This window comes from Moschus berezovskii, chromosome 18 (genome assembly GCF_049115385.1).
Source record: "Moschus berezovskii isolate FMDL1 chromosome 18, NW_MosBer_1.0, whole genome shotgun sequence".
Taxonomy (NCBI): Eukaryota; Metazoa; Chordata; class Mammalia; order Artiodactyla; family Moschidae; genus Moschus; species Moschus berezovskii.
In genome coordinates this window covers 41,604,384-41,623,050 of record NC_142477.1, presented here as the reverse complement: position 1 = coordinate 41,623,050, position 18,667 = coordinate 41,604,384, and the positions used below count along the sequence as shown (strand labels likewise).

Here is an 18,667-nt window from a genome sequence, read left to right as displayed (position 1 = left end):
AAGCTAAATTTATAGAACAATGTGATGTTTCATTTGCTGAGGAAAACACTTATTCAAAACAAATAGCTCCTTAGTTTGTGTTAACAGATTAAAATCTCAAAGGAAAGTGGTCTTAAAGTAGCAATAATGTGACAATTTTTTTTTTTCTTTTTTAGATTGTGTTTTTGTTTAAAGCAAATAGAAAAATAATTTGAATATTGACACTGTATCCAAGGGTTGGCAGATTCTCAGCCATGGGGCAATTTCTGGTTTTGGCCTGTTTTTGAAACAAAAACAGATGAACTAAGAATTGTTTTTGCATTTTAAAAGCTTTTTTTTTTCTTTTAGTATTTTAAAGATGTTCCCTTGTCTTCTCATTTGCTTTGTTTTCCGGGAGAAATTTGTCATTCTTCTATTTATTTCTCTGTCTGTAACGTGTCTGTCTTTGTTGTTGTTCAGTCACTAAGTCGTGTCCTGTTCTTTGAGACCTCGTGGACTGTAGCATGCTGGGCTCCTCTGTCCTCCACTGTTTCCTGCTGCTGCTGAGTCACTTCAGTCGTGTCCGACTCTGTGCGACCCCATAGACGCCAGCCCGCCAGGCTCCCCTGTCCCTGGGATTCTCCAGGCACGAACACTGGAGTGGGTTGCCATTTCCTTCTCCAATGTGTGAAAGTGAAGTTGCTCAGTCATGTCTGACTTGTAGCGACCCCATGGACTGCAGCCTACCAGGCTCCTCCGTTCATGGGATTTTCTAGGCAAGAGTACTGGAGTGGCTTGCCATTGCCTTCTCCCCACTATTTCCTGGAGTTTGCTCAAATTCATGTCCATTGATTCTGTGATGCTGTCTAACCATCTTATCCTCTGCCACCCCCTTCTCCTTTTGCCTTCAATCTTTCCCAGAAACAGGGTCTTTTCCAGTGAGTTGGCTCTTCTCATCAGGTGGCCAGAGTATTGGAGCTTCAGCATCAGTCCTTCCAATGAATATTCAGGATTGATTTCCTTTAGTCTAAGGGACTCAAGAATCTTCTCCTACACCACAGTTTGAAAGCATCAATTCTTCCGCGCTCAGCCTTCTTTATGGTCCAACGCTCACATCTGTGTATGACTGTTGTAAAAATCATAAATTTGATTATGTGGTCTTCTGTCAGCCAAGTGATGTCTCTGCTTTTTAATACACTGTCTAGGTTTGTCATAGCTTTCCTTCCAAGGAGCAAGTGTCTTTTAATTTCATGGCTGCAGTCTTTTTTTTTCAATCTGGTTGCTTTTAAGATTTTTCCTCTACCAGTGATTTTGAGTAATTTGATTATGATGTACCTTGGTCTAGTTTTGGTCCTTTTCCTTGTACTTGAGATTGATTGAGCTGCTTGGATTTATTGGCTTACTTTGATCAAACTTGGAAAGTTTTCATCTATTATTTCTTCAAGTAATTCTTCTATTCCAAACTTTTTTCTTTAGGGACTCCGGTTACACATATTGCAGTTTTGTTAAGCTGCTTGAATCCCTGTAGTTTTCTGTTGGTCTTTTCATTTTTCTTTTTACCCTTTGTGTTACATTTTGGAAAATTCTTATTGCTTTGTCTTCAAAATTCACAACTCTTACTTTCTATAAAAGCTATTATGCTTTTTTTCTCATCCAGTATATTTACATCTGAGACACTATAGTTTTCGTCTCCAGAAATTCAGTTTGAGTGCTTTTTGCACTTTTCATGCCTCTTCCTAAGGTTTTGAAATATAGACTGCTGCTGCTGCTAAGTCACTTCAGTCGTGTCCGACTCTGACCCCATAGACGGAACCTCACCAGGCTCCCCCGTCCCTGGGATTCTCCAGGCAAGAACACTGGAGTGGGTTGCCATTTCTTTCTCCAATGTGTGAAAGTGAAAAGTGAAAGTGAAGTCGCTCAGTCGTGTCCAACCCTTAGCGACCCCACGGACTGCAGCCTACCAGGCTCCTCCATCCATGGGATTTTCTAGGCAAGAGTACTGGAGTGGCTTGCCATTGCCTTCTCTTTAATGTCCTTTTCTGCTTATTGTATTAGGTTGTTGCAAGAGTAATTGAGGTTTGTCATTGTTAAACTTTGCCATTTGATATTGGAATAGTCTTAAATAAATGTGATTATGTTATGCATCATTTTAATGTACATTTCTTGCTTTGTTTTTTTTTTGCTAATGACTTACATTACTTGCTGTTTATATTTTATACTAGGGAAATGATGTTACACAAAAAGTAAATTTGAGTGATTTTCTTATTCAAGTTCAACATTGGTCATAGAGCAGCAGAGACAACTTGCAGCATCAGTAACACATTTGGCCCAGGAACTGCTAACGAACGTACAGTGAAGTGGTGGTTCAAGAAGTTTTTCAGAAGAGACGAGAGCCTTGAAGAAGAGGAGTGCAGTGGCCGGCCGTCGGAAGTTGACAACAACCAATTGAGAGGATCGTTGATGCTGATCCTCTTACAACTACGTGAGAAGTTGCCCAAGAACTCAGTGTCGACCGTTCTTTGATTATTTGGCATTTGAAGCAAATTAGAAAAGTGAAAAAGCTTGATAATTGGGTGCCTAGTGAGCAGATAAAAAAATGATTTTGAAGTGTTGTCTTCTCTTATTCTGTGCAACAACTAAGAACCATTTTTTTTTTTTTTTGATTGTGATGCATGACTAAAAGTGGGTTTTATACGACAACCTGCGATTACCAGCCCAGTGATTGGACCGAGAAGAGGCTCCAAAGCACTTCCCAAAGCCAAACTTACACCAGAAAAGGTCATGGTCACCATTTGTCCATCTGCTGCTGGTCTGATCTACTACAGCTTTTTAAATCCCCCTGAGACCATTCTGAGACTGCTCAGCAAATTGATGAGAGGCACTGAAATCTGCAAAGCCTCGAGCTGGCATTGGTCAGCACAAAGGGCCCAATTCTTAATGGCAACGTCCAACCACATGTCTCACAACCAACACTTCAGAAGTTGAATGAATTGGGCTATGAAGTTTTGCCTCATCTGCTACATTCATCTAACCTCTCGCCAACTGATTCACTTCTTCAAGCATTTCGATAACTTTTTGCATGGAAAGTGCTTCCACAACCAGCAGGATGTGGAAAGTGCTTTCCAAGAGTTTATCAAAGCCTGAAGCACGGGTTTTTGCGCCAAAGGAAAAAACAAACTTATTTCTTGTTGACAAAAATGTGTTGATTATAATGGTTTCTATTTTGATTAATAAAAATGTGTTTGAACCTAGTTATAATGAGTTAAAATTCACAGCCCCGAACCGCAATTATGTTTGCACCAACCTAATAATATGTGTCGGTTTTGGGTCATTTTCAGTTGATTAATTTTTCTGCTTACTATGAGTCATGTTTTCCTGCTTCTTTGCATGTCTAATGATATTTGGATACTAGGCATTGTAAATTTTGCTTCAATAGGTGTTTTCTGGTTTTCTTTTATGATTCTTACTGAGCTTTGGTTTGAGACGTTTTAGTTATTTGGAAACAGTTTGATTCTTTCAAATCTTGCTTTGAAGATTTGTTGTGTGCCGTGTGCTTAGTCGCTTCAGTCGTGTCCTGCTTTTTGTGACCCCATAGGCTGTAGCCTGACAGGCTCCTCTGTCCATGGGGTTTCTCCAGGCAAGAATACTAGAGTGGGTTGCAGTGCCTTCCTCCGGGATCTTCCCAACCCAGGGATCGAATCCAAATCCTCCCACATTGTAGGCGGATTCTTTTCTATCTGAGCCACCATTGAAGCCCAGGAATACTGGAGTGGGTAGCCTATCCCTTCTTCAGAGGATCTTCCCAATCCAGGGATTGAAACGGGCCTTCCTGCATGGCAGGCAGATTCCTTACCACTTGAACTGCCAGGGAAGCCTATTTGTTAGGTAGAATCAAAGAAATGTTTTGTCTGTACGTGATTGTTCCCCACCACTGAGCCAAGACTTTTCTGAATACTCTGTCCAATGCCCCATGCACTATTAAGGTTTTCAGTATGGCCATTAGAAATAAGCACTCTCCCTGTCCTGTGTAAACACATGATGCTCTTCCCTTTAATTTTTTGAGTGATAGTTTCCTCATACACATGCCCCGATTACTGCTATAATGGCTACTTAGAGGGTCCTTTTGCAGACGTTCAGTGTTCTCTCTGCGCCGTGCTGTGTTCTCTGACACTGTTTGTTCTCCTTGGACTCTGAGCTCTGTCTCTTGCACTCAGTCTGCCTGGGCATCTCCTCTCAGCATCAAGGCCTGGAAACACTCTAATGACAGTAAACTGAGGGCAGTTGTAGAGCATTCTTGGTTTTTTTTTCATTTCTCAATGATTATTTTTCTTTACTTAATGTCCAGTGTTTTGAGAATTGTTGTTTTTTATGTTTTTTTCAGTTTTTGGGTTGATTCATATAAGACAGTATGTTTGGTTCCTGTTACTACATTATGGCCAGAAGTGAAAGGTGTTGTTATTTTAGTTGGCGTTGGAGTTTTAGAATTAGTGGTTAAATAGTTCCAGGTGATGTAGAGAGTCAGACCATAGGTATAACTGGAGTAGAGAGGTGACGGTCATTCAGTGAGTCATCCACATAAACTATGAAGTTTCCTAAGTAGGTAGATTTGAGACAGAATGTAAGACTTTAAAAAAAACCGAGTCAAAGTTGTGAAGTTTTAATACTGCACGTTTCATGTGTTTTGTTAGGGAAAATAAAATTATTTAAAAATTATTTTAATCTTTAAAATTATGTTAAATTATTTTATCTGTTCTAGAACCTTCTGATAACTTAAGGGAGATTCTCCAAAATGTGGCCAAATTGCAAGGAGTATCAAATATGAGAAAGCTAGGCCATCTGAATAACTTTACTAAGGTAAGTAACTTCAGTCTTTACATTATCATCCTAAGTTATTTTTTCCTTATTGTCCTTATTAGTTATATCTTAACTACCATTAACAAGAAATTCTTCAGTATTCCCTCAATATTAGTGTTTCCTTGGCCCTTTATCATGGATTTTTGTCATGTTTTTAAATTTAAAAGTATATTTGAATAATGAGAAGTATTTGACATTTGTTGTCAAATATTTGGTAGGTTCAGAAGAGAATAAAGGGAAAAGAAATCACTGAGAAATGGGTAATTCAGTCTCCACTATTAGTCACGTAAGGATGTAATTTTGTTGCCTTTTAATATTCATTTTTATGGGGTATCATATGATAAATATGTTGGTACATGAGTATGGTGTGTTGCATTTCATAAATGTAATGATTTCTAGAGAAATATTACCAATTCCTCTCCTTTCCTGATAACTCTGTTCCTATTATCTGGATCTCAGAACTCAACATAAATGTTAGGGCCCTTGTCCCAAATAAATATTGACCTGATCTCTACTAGCCACCAAGAATTCCCAAGTTTGATAGATGGATTGGTATGGTTGGGAGCCTGGTAATGCTGTAGCCAACTCGTGGAAACACTAAAATACCTGTTATTCGAGGTGATGCTTCCTTTGGGAGAATTTATTTCCATTTTTATTTTTCTAAATATAAATTATTTTACATTTTATTTTTTTTATGTTTTATCGAAGTTTAGTTGATTTACAGTGTCATGTTAGTATCAGGTGTACAGCATGTGATTCAGATTATATATACTCATTTTCAGATTCTTTTCCCTTATAGGCTGTTATAAATATTGAGTACAGTGTCTTGTTGTACATTTTAAATGTAGGAATAATTGTTTTAGCCGCTTACTAAAAGTGTGATTCATAGACCTGCAACATTGGTGTCACCTTGGAGTGAGTTTGATATGGACACTTTTCAACCCCACCCCAAACCTACTCAATGAAAATCTACATTTTAATGAATATCTCAGATGAATTTGGGTGTACATTAAAATTTGAGTCACACTGTTTTAATCTTTCCAAAACGTTTAATTCTTTGTTACTTGATAGTTAGACTGTGGCTTGAATTTGATTTTATTTCATAGAAATAGAATATAATCACTATGTAACAAATTTTTTTCCCCAATAAGGTGTTATATAATAAATACAAAGTAGATTAGTTTTTTTCTTCCCAAAGTTAGTGAAATATACATTTACATTAATTTTTTTCTTAATGAAACATTCTGGGATTTAAAATTATCTTGTATGAGTGATGACAAAGTGATTTTTTAAAAAACTTTCAAAAACATTGAATAAGTGCTTGTGAAGGGGTTTTCAAAAATATCCTTGTTGTATGTTTCATTTTTATGAATGTGTTGAAAATCTTTAAATACGTTTCTTCAGTGTACTACTCAGGTAATGTCAGGTTTTTAAGACCTAGAGTTATTTCACGGTTGCAAATTGTATCTCCTGGTTTTACTCTATTTCCCAGTTTTATGTCATCATTCTTCACCCAGGTCTAATAGTAACATGTCTTAGCACTTGACTTCATTTTACTGTTAAAAACAGTTTTTATGTCTTGTTTGACCTCCTGGTTCATGTTATAATCAGATTGATATGTAGTTATGTACTTCCATATTGTTTACAAATGGGATTCTAAAAGAAGAATGAATGTAAGAATGGCAGTGATTTCTGTTATTTCACTTTGACACCGGAATGGGTCCTTTTTTTGTTGCTCAGTCCTTCAGTCGTGTCTGACTCTTTGCAACACCATGGACTGCAGCATGCCAGGCATCCCTGTCCTTCACCATCTCCTGGAGCTTGCTCAAACTCATGTCCATTGAGTCAGTGTTGCCTTCCAACAATCTCGTGCAATGTTGTCCCTTTCTTCTCCTGCCTTCAATCTATCCCAGCATCAGAGTCTTTTTCTAATGAATTGGCTTTATGCATCTAGTGGCCCAAATATAGGAGTTTCAGCTTCAACCTCTGTCCTTCCCATGAGTATTCAGGACTGATTTCCTTTAGGATTGACTGATTTGATCTTCTTGCTGTCCAAGGGACTCTCAAGAGTCTTCTCCAGCACCACAGTTAAAAAGCATCAACTCTTCAGCACTCAGCTTTCTTTATGGTTCAACATGACTACTGGGAAAATCATAGCCTTGACTAGATGGACCTTTGTCAGTAAAGTAATGTCTCTGCTTTTTAATATGCTGTCATGGTTTGTCACAGCTTTACTTCCAAGGAGCAAGCGTCTTTTAATTTCATGGCTGCAGTCACCATCTGCAGTGATTTTGGAGCCCAAGAAAATAAAGTCTGTCACTGTTTCCATTGTTTCTGCGTCTGTTTGCCATGAAGTGATGGGACCAGATGCCATGATCTTAGTTTTTTGAATGTTGAACTTAAGCCAGCTTTTTCCCTCTCCTCTTGCACTTTCATCAAAAGGCTCTTTAGTTCCTCTTTGCTTTCTGCCATAAGGGTGGTTTCATCTGCATATCTGAGGTTATTGATATTTCTCCTGGCAGTCTTGATTCCAGCTTGTGTTTTATCCAGCCTGGCATTTCACATGATGTACTCTGTATATAAATAAGCAGGGTGACAATATACAGCCTTGACGTACTCCTTTCCCAATTTGGAACCAGTCCATCGTTCCATGTCCAGTTCTAACTGTTGCTTCTTGACCTGCAGGCAGGTTTCTTAGAAGGCAGATAAGGTAGTCTGGTATTCCCATCTCTTTAAGAATTTTCCACAGTTTTTTATGATCCACATCATCAAAGTCTTTAGTGTAGTCAGTGAAGCATAAGTAGATGTCTTTCTGGAATTCTCTTGCTTTTTCTGTGATCCAGTGGGCATTGGCAATTTGATCTCTGGTTCCTCTACCATTTCTAAATCCAGCTTGAACATCTGGAAGTTCCTGGTTCACATTACTGTTGAAGCCTAGCATGGAGAATGGATCCTAGAGCACTGTTAAACTCTAGAGAAGCACAGTATAGTAGAAACACACGTGAGTCACTTTCGTAATTTTAAATTTTCTAGCAGGTCACACTGAAAAGGAAGTGTGAAATTATTTTTAATAATATATTTTCTTTAATACACTATATCCAACTTATCATTTTATGTAATTAGTATGAAATATCAATGAGATATTTAATATTTTTTCATACTAAATCTTGGAAGATAAGTGTGTGTGTTTTCAGCTCAGTTCAGTTGCTCAGTTGTGTCCGACTGTTTGCAACCCCATGGACTGCAGCACACCAGGCTTCTCTGTTCATCACCAACTCTTGGAGCTTGCTCAGACTCATGTCCATTGAGTCAGTGATGCCATCCAACATTCTCATCCTCTGTCATCCCCTTCTCTTCCTGCCTTCAGTCTTTCCCAGCATCAGTGTCTTTTCCAGTGAGTCAGTTCTTCACATCATGTGGCCAAATTATTGGAGTTTCGGCCTCAGCTTGAGTCCTTCCAGTGAATATTAAGGACTTATTTCCTTTAGGATTGACTAGTTTGATCTCCTTGCAGTCCAAGGGACTCTTAGGAGTCTTCTCCACACCATAGTTTAAAAGCATCAGTTCTTTGGCACTCAGCTTTCTTTATGGTCCAGCTCTCATATCCGTACATGACTACTGGAAAAACCATAGGTTTGACTAAATGGACCTTTGTTGGGAAAGTAATGTCTCAGCTTTTTAATATGCTGTCTAGGTTGGTCATTGCTTTTCCTCCAAGGAGCAAGTGTCTTTCAGTTTCATGGCTGCAGTCATAATCTGCAGTGATTTTGGAGCCCAAGAAAATAAAGTCTGACACTGTTTCCATTGTTTCTGCATCTGTTTTACCATGAAGTGATGGGACCAGATACCATGATCTTAGTTTTTTGAATGTTGAATTTTAAGCCAGCTTTTTCCAGTTCTCTCTTTCACTTTCATCAAGAGACTCTTTAGTTCCTCTTTGCTTTCTGCCATAAGGGTGGTGTCATCTGCATATCTGATGCTATTGATATATTTCCCAGCAGTCTTGATTCCAGCTTGTGCTTCATCCAGTCCAGCGTTTCGCATGATGTACTCTGCATATAAGTTAAATAAGTGGGGTGATAATATACAGCCTTGACATACTCCTTTCCCTGTTTGGAACCAGTCCCTTGTTCCATGTGTGGTCCTGTTGCTTCTTGACCTGCATACAGTTTCTCAGGAGGCAGGTAGTGTGGTCTGGTATTCCCATCCCTTGAAAAATTTTCCACAGATTGTTGTGATCCACACAGTCAAAGGCTTTGGCATAGTCAATAAAGCAGAAGTAGATGTTTTCCTGGAACTCTTTTTCTTTTTTGATGAGCCAGTGGATGTTGGCAATTTGATCTCTAGTTGTTTGCCTTTTCTAAATCCAGCTTGAACTTCTGGAAGTTCTCGGTTCATGTACTGTTGAAGCCTTGCTTGGAGAATTTTGAACATTTGCTAGCATGTGAGATGAGTGCAGTTGTGTGGAAATTGTGTGGAACATTCTTTGGCATTGTCTTTCTTTGGGATTGAAATGAAAACTGACCTTTTCTAGTCCTGTGACCTCTGCTGAATTTTCCAAATTTGCTGGCATATTGACTGTAGCACTTTCACAGCATCATCTAAAAGATGATCCTAAAAGGATTTGAAATAGCTTAGCTGGAATTCCATTACCTCCACTAGCTTTACTCATAGTGATGCTTTCTGAGGCCCACTTGACTTCACATTCCAGGATGGAATGGTTCTAGGTGCACGATCACACCATCATGGTTACCTGGGTCATTAAGATCTTTTGTATAGTTCTTCTTTGCATTAATGCCACCTCTTCTTAATATCTTTTGGTTCTGTTAGGTACATACCATTTCTGTCCTTTATTGTGCCCCTCTTTGCATGAAATGTTCCCTTAGCATCTCTAATTTTCTTGACGAGATCTCTAGTCTTTCCCATTCTGTTGTTTTCCTCTATTTCTTTGCATTGATCACTGAGAAAGGCTTTCTTACCTCGCCTTGCTATTCTTTGGAACTCTGCATTCAGATGGGTATATCTTTCCTTTTCTCCTTTGCCTTTAGCTTCTCTTCTTTTCTCAGCTATGTGTAAGGCCTCCTCAGACAACCATTTTGCCTTTTTTGCATTCCTTTTTCTTGGGGATGGTCTGTCTTGATCACTGTCTCCTGTAAAATGTCATGAACCTCTGCCCAGTTCTTCAGACACTCTATCAGATCTAATCCCTTGAATCTATTTGTCACTTCCACTGTATAATTGTAAGGTATTTGATTTAGGTCATACCCGAATGTCTAGTGGTTTTCCCTACTTTCCTTAATTTAAGTCTGAATTTTGCAATAAGGATTTTATGATCTGAGCCACAGCTCGTGGTCTTGTTTTTGCTGACTGTATAGAGCTTTTCCATCTTTGGCTGCAAAGAATATAATCAGTATGATTTTGGTGTTGACCATCTGGTGATGTCCATGTGTAGAATCTTCTCTTGTGTTGTTGGAAGAGGGTGTTTACTATAACCAATGCATTCTCTTGGCAAAACTCTGTTAGCCTTTGCCCTGCTTCATTTTGTACTCCAAGGTCAAACTTGCCTGTTACTCCAGGTATCTCTTGACTTCCTACTTTTGCATTCCAGTTCCTTATGATGAAAAGGACATCTTTGTTTGGTGTTAGTTCTAGAAGGTCTCATAGGTCATCATAGAACTGTTCAACTTCAGCTTCTTTGGCATTAGTGGTTGGGGCATCAACTTGGACTACTGTCATATAGAATGGTTTGCCTTGGAAACAGATTATTCTGTCATTGTTGAGATTGCACCCAGTGGCTCATTCTCCCACTGGCCTCCAAGGTCAAATTCCCTGGGCGTTCTCAGTCCCTTTGCAGGATGCCCAGGTTGGGAAATCTGTTGTTGGTCCTAGAACTTTCTTAACAGTGTGAGAATTTCTTTGGTATAATTGTTGTGCAATTGTGTATGTCATAGCATATCTCTGTTCAGATTAAAACAAATTTCTGTGTGTGGCTAGTAACTACTAAACATAGACAGTGTGTGTATAGAACTTTTTGAATTAGGAGTGATTTAGACATCTATTTCTTGTAATCTGTTGGATAGCTTTCTTTTTCCCTTCTCTATTCTTCATATATTTCTATCTAGATCTCCGTTTCTTATGGATTAAGGTCAGTTGCTCTCTTTCCCCTTTTCCTCCCCTCCATTTCTTTGTTTCCTTTTGATTTTTTCCCATGGTTTTCCACAAAGTTGTTCCCTCCACTTGGTCTTTCTTTGATCTGTGTTCTTCCAGGCTCTTCTCGTGTTTCTCTTTACCTCTGCTCTCTCCTTCTACTCCTCTTTTTCCCTCCTTTCCTGGTTCATTGGAGAAGACTTTTGAGAGTCCCTTGGACTGTAAGAAGATCCAACCAGTCCATCCTAAAGGAGATCAGTCCTGGGTGTTCATTGGAAGGACTGATATTTAAGCTGAAACTCCAATACTTTGGCCACCTCATGCGAAGAGTTGACTCATTGGAAAAGACACTGATGCTGGGAAAGATTGAGGGCAGGAGGAGACGGGGACGACAGAGAAGGAGATGGTTGGATGGCATCACTGACTCGATGGACATGGGTTTGGGTAGACTCCGGGAGTTGGTGATGGACACGGAGGCCTGGCATGCTGTGATTCATGGGGTTGCAAAGAGTCGGACATGACTGAGCGACTGAACTGAACTGAATGGAACTGGTTCATTTCCTCTCTCTTCATCCTTCCCTACACCTTCCCCTCTCCCCTTCCCTCAGTTCTCCTTCCTTCTCTATTTCCTTCCTTCCTTTTCCCTGTCGTATCACTGTGTAGAAGGCCTCTGTAATAAAGGCCCTAGGCTTTTGAGCTTCTTGTACTTTTGTCTTTTGTTTTGCCATATCCTTTTTGTAGTTTTCACATTTCTCTCTGGCTCTGGTATCAGCTTGTAGCAGCCCTTTTATTTTCTGTTTTAAATTATTTATGGATTTAACAATCAGGTAAGCAAACTTACAAGAATTTTTCTGGAATATGAGAGCCTAACCATTGGGTCAGGGTGTGAGAGGCCGTTCCATTAGTAAAGTCCATAAACATGAGACTTGGTAAAATCTGCTTTGGCTGCCTGGTGATAACAGTGAGAAAAGTTTGAGCTTCGGATCAAGTGAGTGAGGTCTTAATAGCCCATCTCTGACCCTAACTAGAAAGGCAGTGTTGGACAGATTTCTTTACTCAGAGGTAGTTTTGCTGCAGTTAGAGGCAAGGTCCCAATACAGTGCTTGGCACATAATTGTACTCCATACCAGATAATGCTTTACAACCTAGGGTTTGTTTTTTGTTTTCTTTTTTTTTTTTTTTTTTGCTACTTTTCAGGAATTTTTGTTGGCTGTAAAAAGGTGAGTCTGTTTAATAGCTTGAGTTGGAGATTAGTAAGCTGTTACTGTAAAAGTTTTTCAGCTTGAGTAACCTTGACTTATTGGGCCAGATAATTATTTGTTTGGGAAAGCTGTCTTGTTCATTGTAGTGTTAGCAGCACCCCTGACCTCTACCCACTAGATGCCTGTCGCACACCTCCACTGGTTGTCACAAGTAAAAATGTCTCCAAGCATTGCCAACTGTTTCCTAGGGAGCAGAATCATCTCAGTTAAGAACCAGTGCTGTAAGTAAATGTCTGTAGGTTTTATTATAAAGTTTCTCCAAATACCGAGCACAAAATAAATGCTTATTGAATATAAATCATAATGTGTCTTTGAATTCCATTTTGTTCAAGCTAGGTTAAAAAATATTTACAGATTTGGTGTTTTTTTGGTACAATCTGTAAGTTCATTAATTTATAGTGTAATATTTAGAAATTCTTAGGAGTCTTTAAGAATAGCTCTGCAGAATAAGACAATAAGAAAAAGGGTTATGATTCTAGGAGACTAGTTAGACAGGAATTAGTTGGTCACCCTTCATTGTGTTCTCATAATAGGTTATACGTGTCTACTAAATTTTATGTTTTTTTGTTATCATTACTATTTATTGTGTTGCTCTCTTATTAAACTGAGTTAATTAAGCACAAGAAATATGTAGTATTTATTTTTTTACTCTTGTATCCCTCTCTTCCCCAAATCTTGGCACATTGCAAGTGTTTAATTAAAGGTATTACATTGGAATGATTTTGCAGTTTGAATAAGAGTTTTCTTTTGTATCAGCATTTGATTTGTTATTAAGTATAGCATGCCTATTAGGATTAAGTTAATTTAGTAGATCAGTGGGGCTGAAATGTTGTAGAGGGTGGGCTTTATCTCTAGAATTAAACCTCCTTTTAAGGTATGAAGAGAGGGTGCCAGTGATTTGATCCTAGGACCACGTGAATGTCACACACCCATGCTTGCCTTCTGACATCATTTCACTAAAGTATTGTGTATAACAGGCTGCTGATGAAAATAATCTTAGCATTCTATTTTTGAAACTGACAACATGCTGATAATCTAAAGACCTGTTATTGAAGGTGAAAATATTTTAGCTCTTTTACATTTTAACTCTTTCCCTATATTTAATCTCATATATGAAAAGCTGCAAAGGAATCTTGTTCTGTTTAAAAAAGCTTCAAAATTATATAAATTAAATATAAAAATAATAGTGGTATTAAACAATATACAGTAAAAAGTGAAAGTCCTGTCTCACATCTCTTTGCCATCCACCTCCTCACCCCAACAAAAGGACCATTTCTCAGAAGTTACCACTAGAAGGTATTTATTCTTATTCTTCTTTGGTATAATTATAAATGTGTATTTGTGTATATTTTACTGTGTTGTAAGAGTTAAGCTAAACTAGAAATGTCTGATATAATGCTCAGTTTATTTGACATTTATTATATGTGTACATAAGGGTTTTCTTTAATGAGATCTTGAGATTTGTGGTTTGTGTTTTATCCACTTCCCAGGATATCATGAGCCCTTTCTTTTTCTATAAATGTAGATCCACTACTTTTTTGTAGCTGCATATGTGTGTTGATAGATGTGTGTGCGTATCTATCCATCCATATATATGTATATGCGTCCAAATATACATACACATGTATAATACATATACCGTAATTTATTTAATCATTCCATCATTAGAAAATGCAAGTATTTCCTACTTCTTTTTCCATTTTAAATAATGTATTAGTAACACTCTTATGTACTGTTTTATACAGAATAGAATTTTAAAAGTGTGGTTATTTAGCCAAGAGCATTTGTACTTTTTATTTTAAAACCTACTTATAAATTACCCTCTAAAAAGACTATGCTGTGGAATTCTAATTTGTGGCAAGATTTTTTAATGTTTGGTTACTCTCTCTTTTGTTTCTTCAGGAGAACTCTTCAGTTAACCCTCAAAGCCCTATAAGTAAAATGGTCATAGAATTTAACTGTCCAGTTTTAGCTGATCATTATGTTTTTTAAAGTTAAAAATTTTAATAAGCATGTCAGGCATTTTTATTACCTAGAGATGATTAAGACTTCTAACTTTGTCAAAATATAATATTGTTGATAGCCACCTTTGAATATTTTATATTTGTCAGAAATAATTTGTAAGGAATTTTTGTGAGTTAAGGATAACAAATAGATTGACTGATGTTGCACATGGATTTTATTAAGCAGAATATACCAGTGTTGTTGTTGTTCATTCGCTAAGTCATGTTTGGTTCTCTTGAGACCCCGTGGATTACAGCACGACAGGCTCCCCTGTCCCTCACTATACCGGTGACGTGTTACCGAAACCTTCACCTCGTTCGTTCATTCGTTTATTTTTTGTCTGTGCCATATGGCATATGGAGTCTTAGTTCCCTGACCAGGGATTGAACCAGTGCCCCCTGCAGTGAATGCTTGGAATCTTAACCACTGGACCAGGGTAATCCCATACCCCATTTAGATATAAGATATCATGTAGCAATATTTTGTTTACATTGAAAAATTTAATAGTTAACGCTCATGAAATAGTTGTGAATTTCACATGGTATTGAATGCTTAAGTTGATGTATAAGTAACAAATTTAACAAACTAATTCAATTGAGCTAAAGGGACATGAGTTTGAGTGTACTCCGGGAGTTGGTGATGGACAGGGAGGCCTGGCGTGCTGGAGGCCTGGCGTGCTGTGATTCATGGGGTCGCGGAGAGTCGGACACGACTGAGCGACTGAACTGAACTGAACTGAAAAGGAAGTTACTTGCTTTCGTGACAAGCAAGACCAAAAGTAAAATCTTAATTTCAGGCGGAATGACCTAGGGGTTGAATAAATGTTAATTACATTCTCTCTCTCCATTTCTCAGCTCTTTTCTTTTAGGTTAGTGTCATTCTCAAACACTTTCCATATGACTAAGATATATCATCTTTACAGCTTTCAATAATAAGAGGTTAGCCTTCTCTTACAACTTCTGTCCGAACTCTGATCCTATTTAGTGATAGTAAACTAGGTATTTTGTGACTGATAGTCATAAAAACACATGGGGTGGGAAGCAGCAGAACGCCAGTGAAATGTGTGATGTCTAATAATTTTAAGTGACTATTGAGTTGCTAATTCTTATATTTTGAAAGATTTTTCAATGATTTCTAAACAGTAATTTATTCTTACTATTAACAAACCTATGTAATAGGGCAGGCATTGTTACATTTTAATATTTTACACAGAGAAGGGAACTTACCAATAATAGCTAAGGTAGAATTGAAAAAATTTGTTACTTAATGATTGAAAAAATTTGAAGGGTAATTAGTTATTCAGTCAGTAGTTGAGGCAAGATGAGATTCCTGTTATTTAAATTTACCAATTCAGTGTTCTTGCTATTTCTGCCCACCTTTTTGTTAGAGTTAAAAGTAAAAGGGTTTGATTTGTAGGATTTGTTTTTTTAAATTGGGAGGTGATTGGTAAGAGAGTAAATCACTATAAAATTTTTTTTATTAAAATAAGTTATTCCTAATATTTTGAAACTTAACAATAGATGAACTCCTGGTGATTAAAAGTAAAAGTGTAATGTTCCTTTGATAGTGGAAAATTTAGAATCTTATCAGTGTCTTCTCTAATTTCTTACTCCTGATATATGAGCATTGTTTACATATAGAAAGTTTAGTCTCTACTTGGGATAATTCTAATTCAAAAGGGATATTTTCATTAAGACTGATAACTAAGACCTCTTCTATATATCTGGAAACAATTGTTCAGTCGCTAAGTTGTGTCAAACTCTCTGTGATCCCATGGACAGTGTAACCCAGGCTCCTCTGTCCTCCACTGTCTCCTGGAGTTTGCTCAAATTCATGACTATTGAGTGGTTGATAATGTCTAACCATCTCATCCTCTTTTTCCCCCTTTTCCTTTTGCTTTCAGTCTTTTCAAGCCTCGGGGTCTTTTCTGTTGAGTCAGCTGTTCACATCAGGTGGCCAAAGTATTGGAGCTTCAGCTTAAGCATCAGTCCTTCCAATGAATATTCAGGGTTGATTTCCTTTAGGGTTGACTGGTTTGATCTCCTTGCTGTCCAAGGGACTCTGGAGTCTTCTCCATCACCACAATTCCAAAGCATCAATTCTTCGATGCTTAGGCTTCTTTATGATCCAGCTCTCATGTCTGTACATGACTGCTGGAAAAACCATAATTTTGACTATACGGACCTTTGGCAGCCAAATGATATCTGTACTTTTTAATGTGCTGTTTAGGTTTGTCATAGCTTTCCTTCCACGGAGCAAGTGTCTTTTAATTCCATGGCTGCATTCACCTTCCACGGTGGTTTTGGAGCCCAAGAAAATAAAATCTGTCTCTGTCTCTACTTTTTCCCCTTCTGTTTGCTATGAAGTGATGGGACTGGATCCATGATACTATTTTTTTTAACGTTGAGTTTCAAGCCAGCTTTTCCATTCTCTTTTACCCTCATCAAGAGTCTCTTTAGTTCTTCTTCAAACAATATGAAAGCACGATTTAGCCACTGTTGAAAGGATAGCCTTAATATCTGTTACTATCCCTGGAGAATAGGCAGATAATTATGACAAATAAATTTCACTGTAAACTGTTTTTAGTTACTTGTGATTTTCCATTTTCCAGCTGAGTGGACATTTTTCTCAGAAACGTTTCTTTCAGTATAAATACATTTATATTAGGTAGCGGAAAATGAAATTCCTTTCTAAATAATTTCCAAATTTTGTGTGCTTTTAGGAAATCATAATAACTTAGACAAAATTTTTTCACCTTTCAAAACTGCTAATTCTATCAAATGTTAAATGGTGAACAGTCAGGGGATAATTTTGAAATTATGTTTCACTGAGTTTTCTGCAAGGATATCTAGTAAGTGTGAAAAAGAAAATGCAGGAAAGGAGAATCAAGTACATACTTAGGTGAGAAACTAAGTCTTGAACCGGATAAAATTTTCTATATTTTTAAGTTTCAAAGCATTTCATTTTATTAACATGATGTAGCAGAAGAATGGAAACACTGCCTTTTTAGAAATGGAGTTAGTTTAAGAAACTAACATTTTTCCCATTTTAGAAAAACAATATTTTATGTTTTAATAACAGATTCTGAGTTTAATTTTTCTGTTAAGTTTATGAATTAGAACATATCGAAAATCTAAGTGATAACACCATGATAAGATGTCCTTTTAATTTTCTTTTTTATTAATATGTGGTACCATACAGTGACAATGATAGTAATCTAAAATATTTGTGAAATCTCGAATATTCCATGTTTCTAGTAATGCAGTTTTAAGTCTTTTTGTCTTTAAGTCTTTAAGTAATGAAGTCTTTTTGTGTGTTTGTTAATCCTTTGAAATGGGCAGTATTTGTATGTGTGTTTTTTGCTAACTGTTCTAGAAAAATATAATAAATTCGCTTATTCATTTTATGTGTTTATAGCCAAGAGTATGGTTCTCCAGATTCTTGGTTCATACCATTTTTGTGGCTGGGGAAATGATAATATTCAGTTATTCTGTTTTTAAATCTACCTCCTCCCCCATGTAAATTTTTGTTTGTTTTTGCTTTGCATATATAAATAATTTTAATACAAAAGTAGAGTCATATTTCAGTGGGCTCTGGACTCAGCCTGGTTTGGTTTCATTTCTGGCTTTAGCATTTAATAATAGCTTTGTGATGTTTGGAGGTCTTATTACCATCTCTAGTCTCAGTTGTCTTTATTACCAAAATATTACTTCCTTTCTAGGGTTGACATGATTAATAGTCATGATTAATAAATGTGACTTCTGTTACTATTTATGAATGTTATACTGTATATATAATCCTTCTTAGCTAATGTAAGTAATAGATAATCATTGTAAACATTTATAAAATACAGTAAAGCACAGAAAGAAAAATAAATTACCTATGATTGTACTTTCTTTTTTGGTGATAAAATGGGGATGTGTGGACATCTTTAAAAAAAGTATATACCTTTTTTTTAAGAAATGTATATTTTTAAGAATATTTTCCCTAACTCATTGATGCATTATGCAGGTTGTTCTTTGTGTTTCCAGTCTTCCCAGATGGCCCTAGTGGTAAAGAACGCACCTGTTAATGCAGGAGATGTAAGAGATGTGGGTTCAATCCCTGGGTTGGGAAGATCCCATGGAGGAGGGCATGGCAGCCCACTCCAGTATTCTTGCTTGGAAAATCCCACGAACAAAGGAGCCTGGTCATGGGGTCGCAAAGAGTCGGACACGACTGAAGCGACTTAGTGTGTTTTGTGTTTCAGTATTATGTAATATTAATACTGCTACATAGGTTTCTCCTTTATGAACATTTGTTTCTAGTTCCTTATTTTTGTAAATCATGTCATAAGGATCTTGTGCTTGAAGCTACTTTCAGTTCAGTCAGTTCAGTCGCGTCTGACTTTTTGAGACCCCAAGGACTGCAGCACACCAAGCATCCCTGTCCATCACCAACTC

At 37.3% G+C, this 18,667-nt stretch overlaps 1 protein-coding gene across 3 annotated transcripts in view; it reads left to right on the top strand.

Moving 5' to 3' along the window:
- RICTOR (RPTOR independent companion of MTOR complex 2) overlaps positions 1–18,667 on the top strand; it is a 128,689-nt gene that overhangs the window by 31,786 nt on the left and 78,236 nt on the right. For all 3 annotated transcript variants that reach the window (XM_055422140.2, XM_055422139.2, XM_055422141.2), the window contains one exon: positions 4,715–4,812. In XM_055422140.2, the coding sequence (XP_055278115.1) occupies positions 4,715–4,812 (98 nt within the window). The remainder of the gene's footprint in view (positions 1–4,714; positions 4,813–18,667) is intronic.